Raw genomic sequence first — 14745 nt, 5'->3', positions numbered from 1 at the left:
TAATTCTATGCCTTCCCTCAACCTACCTCATTTTCTCGTGGAAGTATCCTGAGGACCTCGCCTGTTCGTGTTGTAACCACAATGTTGCTTCCTACAGCATCCAGAACATCAACACTTTCAGTTTTCCTTGTTTCCCAAGGTCGAGCAGTGAAGGAGTATGGCTTTGATGTTAAAGCACCCACTGGGCATAGATCAATCACATTTCCAGAAAGTTCAGATAGGAAAAACTTCTGCACATATGTTCCAACCTGGAAAACAATTTACATTAAATGTTGTACAAACTAGCTAAGGTAGAGGACCACTAGCTAAGGTAGAGGACCACTAGCAGTTAGGCCTACCAATGACAAAAGAGGTACACAATACTAAATACACAGGTTTTCATACATGAAAAAGGAACATCTTTGTACACTAAACATTTACAACCAAGCATAAACTCCAACCCTTTAAAGTTTTCATTTCTTTTGGTCTGCTTGTCTTCCTACAAAGTAACGTGTATTACTAGCATCTGACAAGCAATTCTTAAAACAGTTACCTTAATCTAACAACATAATTAAAAAAAAAAAATAATAATAATAATAATAATAATAATGTTCTTCATGCAGTAAAATTTAAAAAATTCTAACATCTTGCATAATACTACCAGACTCTTGTCAATGAAAAATGGATTACTTTCTAATGCATTTTCATTTCAGATGAAGGAAAGAAACTGCAAAAACAGCATCACGAGGAGGGGTAGGGGAGGGGGGGTGGGGCAATGGAAGGGGGGGAGGGAGGATAGCAGTACGCAGTAACTTAACATTTAGCACTAACTTCCTTTGAGGTGAATGATATTCCCACCTCATTTTTCCCTTTATTTTTCAAAAATCTCAGAAAAAAGGCAAGTTTGATCAATCTTAACAACTCACTGACAAAGATAACAACAGATGAAGAAGAACAGATGGAAAACAGGGTGCTGGAGGGGAAAGGGGGGGGGGAGTAGCAATGGCTTTGTTAGATGAGCTATGTTATTATCCTCTTTGAGAGATTTCTGGTAAATTGATGGGCTTGTGACAAAGCAAGCTGGGATAATTTTACTTCCTCTCTTGTTTTGCTATCTGCCTACTTCAATTCGCTTTTTCTTTTTTTTTTTTAATTTTAACTAATTACCATTAACATATGTGAATATAATCTGTATTATCATAATAGAGAAAGGCTGACCCTCAGTTTTAAAGAATATAGCAACAGATCTAATTTTGTGCTTAGTTTTATGTATGTAATGGATTTTTCTAATTTATTTTGACTATTCCTAGTTAGTATCTTTCATTATAGGGTGAAACCAGAAATTGTTTCTTAACTTAAATTCTATTGTTGACATAAACAAATATATATTCTGTACTAATTATAAACATTTGGAGGAACAAATACCAGTAATCTTAAAGTATCTATTTCGCTCTATTCAAAAACATATTAGCAAAGCCAGCCCTTCATTAATTCCAAAGTAATTAACAGTTTTGTCAAATGTATTGCTTTCATATCTATGTATGTTAATTTCATCATTTAAGCAAATAATTTGGCCTAACCCTTGTAGTAGAATAAACTGTTAAAAAGACAGAATTTTTCAATGTATTCAGTTAATTTAATGAATTGAGTTTTAATTGCAATTTCTGTAAATTTAACTTTAAACAATGTGTAATTTCAGGGCCTATTATATGGGCCCAATTTTTGGTCATGAGACAGTCAGTCCACGGCCAAGTTTCAGACGAGGAACCTGTGTTGGTTAGAACGACAACAATGCTTCAACTTAACTGTGAAATAAATGTTACACAATTAGGCCACATGTTGAAACAATGACAGTGTCTGCTCCATACACACCTATCTATTCTTCAAGAACTGTGAACTTTGTGGTTAGGTTTCTACTGCTGGCAGATGTTCAATAGTAAACGTAGCAGTATGTGGAGGTTCGCCTACACACTATTAGTGAGGCTTATCGAAAGTTAAACAATAGTGTACTGGCCATATAACTGTGAATTATTAGGGGGCTGTGAAAACTGAAATTAAATTACTGTGAAACACAACTGTGCACCTGTGTGCTACATTATTTACAGTAGTCAGTATCAGAATCCACAACCCATTTTTCAGCCAGTGTAGCAATGCAGTACATTGGCACCGAGGACAATCAAAACAAATGTATAATTTAAGCAGGCAGAACTGTTACAGGCTGATGAGGATCAAGCCCTACTCTTCCCAAATACAGGTCCAATACTTTGACTTGCCCATGTTTCCTTAAAAGCTATGACACTTTTTGATACCGTATGTATGACACACAAACCGTAAGAAACTTTCGGTGATGTGGCTGGTAACAATAGATGAAATGACAGTACATGAATGACGCTGACTGGTACTGCATGTTTTCTAGTCACTACCAAGAGCTAAGAAACAACCTGTTTTTAATTTGAGTTGGATGCCAATAAATAAAACTTCTTCCACCTACAGTCAATAAAATTCTTCAGGGTATGTGACTGCATTGTCAATGCGTAAAAGTCTTCGACGTTTTGGGCACTTGCAAATGGCCTTTCACAGGGTGTTTTTTGCCAACTGCTGAATGAGAAAAACATTTAGTTCTTATATACTGGCAAAAGAGGCAGTTATCGTAATCTGATAGGGTACTGAGGATAAGGAGAAGGGATGTTAAGATGTCCTTTTATTGGTTTTTGCATTATTTCTTGTCACTGGTGGAAGTAGATGATGTTCCTGACTGCTGTTCACTTAACTGCTTGCCGCTGGTGGAAATAGGGGAATGAGACAGAAGCAGCAGTTGTAACGTAGCCCCCTCCCCTCACCTTCAATATCCTTCTAGATTACAAATACACCCTTTACCATCAGTAGATAGGAACTTAAAGTTTTTCTCATTCAACAGTTAGCAAAAATCACGTGCTGACTTACCCTGAAGAACTTTATTGGCTGTGACAACAGCCGCAGAGACCTACGCTTGCATTCTTCCATCTATGTCTACAAAATCACTTTGCAACTTTCGCCTATGTGTTTGGCAGAGGGTACACAGAACCACTTATAGAATATTTCTGTACTGTTTCACTCTCTAATAGCATGGGGGAAAAATGAACACCTAAATCTTTCCAGGTAAGCAAATATCTTGTCTAAATCATTTTGTGACTCATTTGATATTCTGCTGGCTTTACTAGATGGTAAACAACAGTGTCATCTGCAGACAATCTTAAGACGATTGATCAGATTGTCTTCTAAATCATGTATAAAGATCAAGAATAGCAGTGAGCCAACAATACAATCTAGAATGGAAGATTTTTCCTTTATTAAGTGACTTAACTTGTACGTCGTAGGCTAGTTTCGCATCATACAGATAGTTTTGAGGGAAAGCCATGAAACTCATGAGAGCAGTTAATTTGTTACTAGAAACACATTTTGGGGTCTACGGACTGTATAATGCAGTCTGAGGTAGTGGCTGCACTGTCAAAGCAGTGCTTAGCTTAAAGTGCAGCAAACCGAGTGACCAGTAAATATAGTTATGCAATAATTGTCATAGATTATGGAGCCCCAATCTGAATTTCTGGTTAAGTTACAACATGACGCATTAGCCTAAACTGATTGAAAACTGGGTTGTACAGTAGCTCCCAGAGTTTCCTGACAGCCTTATTTCTGAGTATACAGCACAGCCTGAGATGGTGACCAGGTTAAGACATGAGAGATTAGCTTACATTGCTGCAAGAAAAGTGAACACTGACAACAACTCATCAACAGATAACTACGTGCTGTCTTTTTAATATATTGTGCAGTAAGTCCTTCATGCTAACTGATTAAGAATCATATCCCTGCTTCAATTTATATATAAACAAGAGCAGAAGTCAAAACCACTTTCAGGTCCTGGATATCTTTTTTTGGGATAATAACTTTAATTACAAAAAGAATCACATTTACTTAATAATTTACTCAAATTAGAAATTGTAGCATAACTATCTGAGTTAGCCTGAAATCGAAGGAAACAATCTTGTTAAAGCACAACACTTGAAATATTTCCTTTTGCAGTATTGTGTTATCGGGTAAGTCATATACCAAAACTGTGATGACAGAAATAGCAGACCATGAAAGTTGCTGCCAGTGTCTTTCTTGACAAAACTCAGCTTAGAAAGTAGAAAATCACATCAAAACTCACAGAAAAAATTATCTTCCACTAAAAGCTAATAAAATCAATTGCCTGTACATTGTGTGAAGAAGATTGAATGGGAACCATTGCTTGAATATATGCTAGTGTTCAAAACATTCATGAAGTTTGTACTGTGCAGTACTTGTTTCGTTTCCTATGGGTAACACGGATCGCAATGCCCACATAGTGGAGTGTTAATAGCAGGTTATCTACCTTCAGGCATTCTAAAACTCACCATATGGAGGAAGTGGCAGAATTCACATGTTTGTTGCCATGTACAGATTTACCAATAAGGGCAGAAATTTTGTGCTGCAAGGAAATTCTAGTCACAATTACAGATAGTAAATGATGATAACAGACAGGAACACTAGCATGTGTCCCATGTATGAATGAAAGTCACTTTGTTTTAGATACATGTTTCTACAATGTCTGCACCAGTATTTTCTCACCTATTTTCAAACCAACACCCAGAAGGGATTTAAGAAAAGTAGAGTAAAGTAAAGGCACACGAAAAAGTCTCGTTCACAAGTAGAGGAACGTAAATGTGTCATCTGATGAGAAAAATCACATTTCTGCCTGTACATGCTAATGATGCACAGTGTCATGTTGATTATAAACCTCAGAAAGCATTCCAAGAAGACAGTACTCAAGCTGAGTTTCAGGCTTCATGAATTAGGAGAGGCTATTAATACACAGAAGTAGACCTTTTTGAAGTGGCAGGCACTTTTGATCACAAAGGATACATCTATAGGCCCCCCGATGAACCATGGACCTTGCCGTTGGTGGGGAGGCTTGCGTGCCTCAGCGATACAGATAGCCGTACCGTAGGTGCAACCACAACGGAGGGGTATCTGTTTAGAGGCCAGACAAATGTGTGGTTCCTGAAGAGGGGCAGCAGCCTTTTCAGTAGTTGCAGGGGCAACAGTCTGGATGATTGACTGATCTAGCCTTGTAACACTAACCAAAACAGCCTTGCTGTGCTGGTACTGCAAACGGCTGAAAGCAAGGGAAAACTACAGCCGTAATTTTTCCCGAGGGCATGTAGCTTTACTGTATGGTTAAATGATGATGGCGTCCTCTTGGGTAAAATAATCCGGAGGTAAAATAGTCTCCCATTCGGATCTCCGGGCGGGGACTACTCAGGACATCGTTATCAGGAGAAAGAAAACTGGCGTTCTACGGATCGGAGCGTGGAATATCAGATCCCTTAATCGGGCAGGTAGGTTAGAAAATTTAAAAAGGGAAATGGATAGGTTAAAGTTAGATATAGTGGGAATTAGTGAAGTTCGGTGGCAGGAGGAACAAGACTTCTGGTCGGGTGACTACAGGGTTATAAACACAAAATCAAATAGAGGTAATGCAGGAGTAGGTTTAATAATGAATAGGAAAATAGGAATGCGGTAAGCTACTACAAACAGCATAGTGAATGCATTACTGTGGCCAAGATAGATACGAAGCCCATGCCTACCACAGTAGTACAAGTTTATATGCCTACTAGCTCTGCAGATGACGAAGAAATTGAAGAAATGTATGATGAAATAAAAGAAATTATTCAGATAGTGAAGGGAGACGAAAATTTAATAGTCATGGGTGACTGGAATTCGTCATTAGGAAAAGGGAGAGAAGGAAACAGTAGGTGAATATGGATTGGGGGTAAGAAACGAAAGAGGAAGCCGCCTGATGGAATTTTGCACAGAGCACAACCTAATCATAGCTAACACTTGGTTCAAGACTCATAAAAGAAGATTGTATACATGGAAGAAGCCTGGAGATACTGACAGGTTTCAGATAGATTTTATAATGGTAAGACAGAGATTTAGGAACCAGGTTTTAAATCGTAAGACATTTCCAGGGGCAGACATGGACTCTGACCACAATCTATTCGTTATGAACTGTAGATTAAAACTGAAGAAACTGCAAAAAGGTGGGAATTTAAGGAGATGGGACCTTGATAAACTGACTAAACCAGAAGTTGTACAGAGTTTCAGGGAGAGCATAAGGGAACAATTGGCAAGAATGGGGGAAAGAAATACAGTAGAAGAAGAATGGGTAGCTTTGAGGGATGAAGTGGTGAAGGCAGCAGAGGATCAATTAGGTAAAAAGACGAGGGCTAGTAGAAATCGTTGGGTAACAGAAGAAATATTGAATTTAATTGATGAAAGGAGAAAATATAAAAATGCAGTAAATGAAGCAGGCATAAAGGAATACAAACGTCTCAAAAATGAGATCGACAGAAAGTGCAAAATGGCTAAACAGGGATGGCTAGAGGACAAATGTAAGGATGTAGAGGCTTGTCTCACTAGGGGTAAGATAGATACTGCCTACAGGAAAATTAAAGAGACCTTTGGAGAGAAGAGAACCACTTGTATGAATATCAAGAGCTCAGATGGAAACCCAGTTCTAAGCAAAGAAGGGAAAGTAGAAAGGTGGAAGGAGTATATAGAGGGTCTATACAAGGGCGATGTACTTGAGGACAATATTATGGAAATGGAAGAGGATGTAGATGAAGATGAAATGGGATATATGATGCTGTGTGAAGAGTTTGACAGAGCCCTGAAAGACCTGAGTCGAAACAAGGCCCCAGGAGTAGACAACATTCCATTAGAACTACTGGCGGCCATGGGAGAGCCAGTCCTGACAAAACTCTACCATCTGGTGAGCAAGATGTATGAGACAGGCGAAATACCCTCAGACTTCAAGAAGAATATAATAATTCCAATCCCAAAGAAAGCAGGTGTTGACAGATGTGAAAATTACCGAACTATCAGTTTAATAAGTCACGGCTGCAAAATACTAACTCGAATTCTTTACAGACAAATGGAAAAACTAGTAGAAACCGACCTTGGGGAAGATCAGTTTGGGTTCCGTAGAAATATCGGAACACGTGAGGCAATACTGACCCTACGACTTATCTTAGAAGCCAGATTAAGGAAAGGCAAACCTACGTTCCTAGCATTTGTAGACAGAGAAAGCTTTTGACAATGTTGACTGGAATACTCTCTTTCAAATTCTGAAGGTGGCAGGGGTAAAATACAGGGAGCGAAAAGCTATTTACAATTTGTACAGAAACCAGATGGCAGTTATAAGAGTCAAGGGACATGAAAGGGAAGCAGTGGTTGGGAAAGGAGTGAGACAGGGTTGTAGCCTCTCCCCGATGTTATTCAATCTCTATATCAAGCAAGCAGTGAAGGAAACAAAAGAAAAATTTGGAGTAGGTATTAAAATCCATGGAGAAGAAATAAAAACTTTGAGGTTCGCCGATGACATTGTAATGCTGTCAGAGACAGCTAAGGACTTGGAAGAGCAGTTGAACGGAATGGATAGTGTCTTGAAAGGAGGGTATAAGATGAACATCAACAAAAGCAAAACGAGGATAATGGAATGTAGTCGAATTAAGTCGGGTGATGCAGAGGGAATTAGATTAGGAAATGAGACACTTAAAGTAGTAAAGGAGTTTTGCTATTTAGGGAGCAAAATAACTGATGATGGTTGAAGTAGAGAGGATATAAAATGTAGACTGTCAATGGCAAGGAAAGCGTTTCTGAAGAAGAGAAATTTGTTAACATCGAGTACAGATTTAAGTGTCAGGAAGTCGTTTCTGAAAATATTTGTATGGAGTGCAGCCATGTATGGAAGTGAAACATGGACGATAAATAGTTTGGACAAGAAGAGAATAGAAGCTTTCGAAATGTGGTGCTACAGAAGAATGCTGAAGATTAGATGGGTAGATCACATAACTAATGAGGAAGTGTTGAATAGGATTGGGGAGAAGAGGAGTTTGTGGCACAACTTGACTAGAAGAAGGGATCGGTTGGTAGGACATGTTCTGAGGCATCAAGGGATCACCAATTTAGTATTGGAGGGCAGTGTGGAGGGTAAAAATCGTAGAGGGAGACCGAGAGATGAATACACTAAGCAGATTCAGAAGGATGTAGGTTGCAGTAGGTACTGAGAGATGAAGAAGCTTGCACAGGATAGAGTAGCATGGAGAGTTGCATCAAACCAGTCTCAGGACTGAAGACCACAACAACAACAACATCTATAGGGTTTCCAAGAAGCCCCCTCTTGATTTTGTACAATTCAAAAATAAAGACTTGTTCTATTGGTAACCACTTGCAAAAGAACAACTGACTTCAAGTAGTGTGATCAATAATACAGACCAAAATATCATATTAAGGAAGAGGAACTATGTGATAGATCTCTTCATGGAAACAACTGCAAATAAAGTACTTCAAGTACAACAGACTTTCAGCAGAGTATCACAAATCAATGTAACACAGGAAAACTACATAATCTTCAAGAACTATATGTGTGAGAGCTCTATTTTTTAATAAGGGAGGTAGAAAGTTTTAGAAACCATCTCCATGGGTATGTTAGCTGGTACAGAAGTGAAATATAACATGTAAGAGTAATGAACACATGGGTGCTGAAAAGGAAAGTAAGATTATTTTTCATATTTTCTATATGTTGCTCCCATTACTAAGTACTGCCCTAACAATGGAAATTACAAGCTTCCTGGCAATTAATGTATCTGCTTCCACACTAGCTAACCTTTGCAATTAACACTGTACCAAGTAGTACCTTCAGCTTGTTGACACTTTATTTTCCAATTTCTTATTTTTGTGACACATCTTCATGTATAAGTTACAGTTCATTCATTCACACATCCTGCTCCACCAATCCCATTATTAACAAGAGCCTTCAGGGATCTGGAAGGAGTAAAGTTATGCTCTAACAGGTAGAAGCAACCACTACTGGCTACTTCAGTAAAGAATACTAACAACAGCAACTAGCACTAATATCTGATAATTATGGGTATTACTTCTAGATTTCACAGTATCATCGTCTACATATATTTTATTTTGATAAGTAACACATTTAATAGTAATTATATCTGAATGTCAGTTTTAATCTTGGTACAAAGCACGAAACATGAATCTAATATCTTTTGATGGAAACATGAGCATGGCATGCTAGCAACATCTGTGTTAAGTAGGTACAGCAAAGCCCTACTTCTCCACTTTCCGAAGAGCTTTAAGAAAATTATGTAAAATGCAGGAAAACATGAAAGGTGTGAAATAACTTTATAGGGTGGTAAAAGTTATGCACAGAAACCCCCTCACATTGCATTTACATTGTGTGTGTGTGTGTGTGTGTGTGTGTGTGTGTGTGTGTGTGTGTGTGTGATATGGGTACATACAATATGCGTCAAAAAACTCTGATACTTTTTTACTATCCAATAAAGCTTCTCGCAATTTGGTACTATGTTTAGCCGTCAGCATGACATTTCCTAACACTTTAGCACAACAAATCTCACTCAAAATGACGTATTCTCTGCTCTGGCATAAAGTCGAACACCGGCATGCCAGTTGGGAATGTTAGAGCAGAGCTGGCTGTGAAGAAGACATTAGCCAATTGCACGCTGACCAACCCCTCTCCTGGATGACAATGCAACGGCAGCGTCCTCTATGCGAAGAGAACATAAGCGCCGTGCCAACTGGCCATGGCCAGTTCTGCGAGTTCTACAGCAGAGAGTTCAAGAATAGCAACACGACTAGTCATATCGCTTCTACTATGTAGCATTGTCTATACTTCTTGTTTGTCTGTCGCCCTCTGCTTGTGACACACCTGTATTTCTCAAAGTTAAGAACTGTCATTTACACTCCTGGAAATGGAAAAAAGAACACATTGACACCGGTGTGTCAGACCCACCATACTTGCTCCGGACACTGCGAGAGGGCTGTACAAGCAATGATCACACGCACGGCACAGCGGACACACCACGAACTGCGGTGTTGGCCGTCGAATGGCGCTAGCTGCGCAGCATTTGTGCACCGCCGCCGTCAGTGTCAGCCAGTTTGCCGTGGCATACGGAGCTCCATCGCAGTCTTTAACACTGGTAGCATGCCGCGACAGCGTGGACGTGAACCGTATGTGCAGTTGACGGACTTTGAGCGAGGGCGTATAGTGGGCATGCGGGAGGCCGGGTGGACGTACCGCCGAATTGCTCAACAGGTGGGGCGTGAGGTCTCCACAGTACATCGATGTTGTCGCCAGTGGTCGGCGGAAGATGCACGTGCCCGTCGACCTGGGACCGGACCGCAGCCACGCACGGATGCACGCCAAGACCGTAGGATCCTACGCAGTGCCGTAGGGGACCGCACCGCCACTTCTCAGCAAATTAGGGACACTGTTGCTCCTGGGGTATCGGCGAGGACCATTCGCAACCGTCTCCATGAAGCTGGGCTACGGTCCCGCACACCGTTAGGCCGTCTTCCGCTCACGCCCCAACATCGTGCAGCCCGCCTCCAGTGGTGTCGCGACAGGCGTGAATGGAGGGACGAATGGAGACGTGTCGTCTTCAGCGATGAGAGTCGCTTCTGCCTTGGTGCCAATGATGGTCGTATGCGTGTTTGGCGCCGTGCAGGTGAGCGCCACAATCAGGACTGCATACGACCGAGGCACACAGGGCCAACACCCGGCATCATGGTGTGGGGAGCGATCTCCTACACTGGCCGTACACCACTGGTGATCGTCGAGGGGACACTGAATAGTGCACGGTACATCCAAACCGTCATCGAACCCATCGTTCTACCATTCCTAGACCGGCAAGGGAACTTGCTGTTCCAACAGGACAATGCACGTCCGCATGTATCCCGTGCCACCCAACGTGCTCTAGAAGGTGTAAGTCAACTACCCTGGCCAGCAAGATCTCCGGATCTGTCCCCCATTGAGCATGTTTGGGACTGGATGAAGCGTCGTCTCACGCGGTCTGCACGTCCAGCACGAACGCTGGTCCAACTGAGGCGCCAGGTGAAAATGGCATGGCAAGCCGTTCCACAGGACTACATCCAGCATCTCTACGATCGTCTCCATGGGAGAACAGCAGCCTGCATTGCTGCGAAAGGTGGATATACACTGTACTAGTGCCGACATTGTGCATGCTCTGTTGCCTGTGTCTATGTGCCTGTGGTTCTGTCAGTGTGATCATGTGATGTATCTGACCCCAGGAATGTGTCAATAAAGTTTCCCCTTCCTGGGACAATGAATTCACGGTGTTCTTATTTCAATTTCCAGGAGTGTATTTTCTGTAAATAAAAATCATTAATACAATTCGCTCAAATTGTTGTCTAGCAATCCAAGAAAGCAGGTTTCCTACGCACTCCAGATTTGATAAGTAGGCAGGATACAACATTCTGGAGAGGCATGACAGTAGCCAACTGAGGAACTGCTATGTTAGTTTCAGTTTTTGTGAAGCTACAGCGCCATATTTGGCAGGTACTTTTGATCACAAAGGATACATCTACAGGGTTTCCAAGAAGATCCCTCTTTATTTTGTACAATTCAAAAAACAGCATTTTAGTCTCTTAACTAGTGACTTCCCTCCTGTGCACAGGTATCACTAAGTGCCTACAGCCAGACAACTTGTTTGGTGTTAGGCTCAGAAATAATATATACAAACCTTCCTCATGAATCAGTCTGCCTTTTAGTGAAAACTGTATCAAAATCACTACAGTAGCTCCTGAGAGCCGCCTTATCCAGTTAAAATGTTCAGAAAAGTGTCATCAGTGACTAAGCGTGATATCCTGAATTTATCTAACTGTTTTAAGATTTTTATAAATATTGCAAAGTGTGTTAAATAGGGCACACGAACTTAGTAATCAGGATACACTACAGATCAACCTGTCATCATTGGCCTTTATTTCACATCCACAATTGTTGGCTCCACCAACCTGCAACTGAACAGTCACCTTCAAATCTAGCCAAAGCATTGGGTTACATTACAGATTAGATTGTCACCTCGATCACGCTCTCAGACAAGAGGATGGAGGGAATATCATATCGCACTTTAGCCTTTTAAGCCCACACATTAAGATACCATTTTATTTATTATCTGGCCTTTAGTTTGGATGGTCTTAGATAAATGTGACATAATGCACAAATAGGTCCAGTAGTTCCTACTTCTACAAAACTGAAAACTGTGGGTTGTTTTTAATTTTTTACCAATTTTTTAATTTTTTCCCAATTGAAGCTTTGATACCTACCTCTGCAGCATAAATATATATTTTTTACTGTCTTCACTGCAGCATTTATATTGGCAGAAGAAGAAAACCCTACTGCAACCTCCCTATCACCTCTCGCATTGTCATTGTTTCCTGTATATGAAAGATCATATCTTCAACAAATATAATTTCAATACTGACAACATTATCGTAAATGCGTAGGAAATCTTGCACTCTATGCTCAACTGCAGCTTTTCCCATGATGAACCAAGCAGATTTTCACTGTCATCATTATTACTCAGATCTTCCACGCTTTGTTATTAGCACTACAGTTCATGAGAATGGTTTCACATTTTTAAAAGATTGTGGTTTTTATGATCTATCGGTCACAAACCGTAATTTTTTCAGAGCAATCATTGTTGGTGCCTACCATTACTGTAAGATGAACTTGACTGTGTTTCTCTCCATGACAATGTTCACCTTTAAAGGCAAATGTTCCATTTGGAAGGATGCTGAAAGAGAGAGATGCCAGTTTCATCTATGTTGAAGATGTCCTTCAGTTTATGCCGCTTTATAAGTTTTTGTAATCTACCGCTCTGTCAGTCACTAACAATTCTTATCCTTACAATGTTTCTTTCGCCACATACAGTTTTGTATGCCACTTCTTGAACCTATCAATCCATCTGTTAGATGTGAAATCGTCCTCAATTCTATTTTTACAGTAACTGGCATAGTCCATCTGTTTTTAATTTAGACCACTGTTACTCGCACTTTTGACAATTATGTTCAGCAAACACGAGTACCTCTAAACTCTGCTCTAATGCAATCGTTTTCTGTGAATAACTTCAGTTCTTCTGAGAATTGTTACTTTCTGTTCCATCAAAAGATTTTTCTTATCTCTTTTCAAAATGTTTTCCACCTTGCAGGGTGTGTACGTGAACAAGGAAAAAAAATTCCCGGATTTTTCCTGGATTTCCCAGTTAAAAATACACTTTCTCCCGGGTGACAATATATTGTTCCTTATCAATCCTTTGAATGATTATGGTTTTATACACGGGCGTACAATTTCCCGGTACTTTAGAAAATGAAACTTAGGGAAAAAGACACAATTTGGAAACATCTTTGATGTGAAGCAACATGTACGCTGTGTATTTTCGTATTACGAAAGTAGTCACTGGAATACCACCAAACACCCCATGTTACTTTCCAAATCATTGAAACAGAGATTTTGATGCACTTTTGTAGGCCGTTCATAGCTCATGTCACATGATCTTGCCAGCTGGTGACAGCAGATAGCCGCCCACGGTGGCCAAGCGGTTTTAGGCGCTCAGTCAAGAACCGCACGACTGCTACGGTCGCAGGTTCGAATCCTGCCTTGGGCATCGATGTGTGTGATGTCCTTAGGTTAGTTAGGTTTAAGTAATTCTAAGTTCTAGGGGACTGATGACCTGAGATGGTAAGTCCCATAGTGCTCAGAACCATTTGAACCATTTTTGACAGCGGATATTCAGACCATGGGACACGTGATGTAGTCAGCCAACAGCAACATCACTGTTATGTAGCACGAACACACAAGTAGGGAAAGTTAATAGTTCAAATTAATATACATAGTATTGCTACAAGAAAAGCAAAGTTTTCACATATAATATTGTTCTCAAGCTGCAAGAGAAGCTATGCTTTCGCATATACTGTTGATCTTTTTTGCGCGTGTTACGCTTTAAGATATATCACACAAATGTGCCAGAAATATTTTTAGTAATGACATAAATGTCTGATCTTCAGGGTTCGAAATTCTTCTAAATGGCGCATCACCAAAGAGTTGATTTTTAAATGAGAGTCAAACGCTCTGTGATTTAATAAATTCATGGTACATTCTTGCACATAGTTCAACATACGTAAAAGGATATTTACTTTGAAAGTAATGCTTTTCAAACCACTATTCGTAATATTTTCCTGCGACCTGTTAGAAATAGATTCGTTTCAGGAGTTGCCAGAAAACGTAGATAACAGGCGACACTGCACTTGGGTAGCTATCATGGCGTAGGAAGCCCGTATGTACATATGTGTAAAACATTGAAAGATCATACATTATGTCATAAAAGAAACAAGACATCAGAGGATACTGCAAGGGCGTCGGAATTTCGTAAACAATATTAAAATGTGCACATTTAAAGTGCATACTTAAAATGCACATTTGTATGTCCGGATTCCCAATGAAGTAGATCTCGACCTGATATTAAGCTTTTCAGTATGGTTTTCAGGATGTAAATTTTCTTGGAGCACCAGTACTGTATTATATTATGTTTGGTTCTTTATTATGACATAATGCCATACGTGCTAGAAAATGCAAACGTGCACTTGAAATGCAGCGAACAATTGAAACTAACCAGTACTGTGGAATTACACATTTCGTTTCAAATACATTGACTGCCTCTGCAGAAAAGGTTAACAAAAGTCAAATTTCTTTAGCAAACAGACAAAAATAACTTCATTGTTCAGCAAGGCGATTAATGCTTGACTGTCAGAAAGGCGGAAATAAAATAAAATCTGAAACTAATGACATATTTTAACCTTCCGTAATTATGT

The 14745-nt window shown here is 40.0% G+C and overlaps 1 protein-coding gene across 1 annotated transcript in view; it reads right to left on the bottom strand.

Annotated features, from left to right (window-relative positions):
• Positions 1-14745, bottom strand: part of LOC126237452 (NADH-ubiquinone oxidoreductase 75 kDa subunit, mitochondrial) — a 113292-nt gene that overhangs the window by 58996 nt on the left and 39551 nt on the right. Inside the window, exon 6 of the mRNA XM_049947585.1 lies at positions 27-248. Coding sequence (XP_049803542.1) covers positions 27-248 — 222 coding nt within the window. The remainder of the gene's footprint in view (positions 1-26; positions 249-14745) is intronic.

Source organism: Schistocerca nitens, chromosome 2 (genome assembly GCF_023898315.1).
Source record: "Schistocerca nitens isolate TAMUIC-IGC-003100 chromosome 2, iqSchNite1.1, whole genome shotgun sequence".
Classification (NCBI taxonomy): domain Eukaryota; kingdom Metazoa; phylum Arthropoda; class Insecta; order Orthoptera; family Acrididae; genus Schistocerca; species Schistocerca nitens.
Note: the sequence above shows the minus strand (reverse complement) of the source record. Positions and strands in the feature narration are given on the sequence as shown.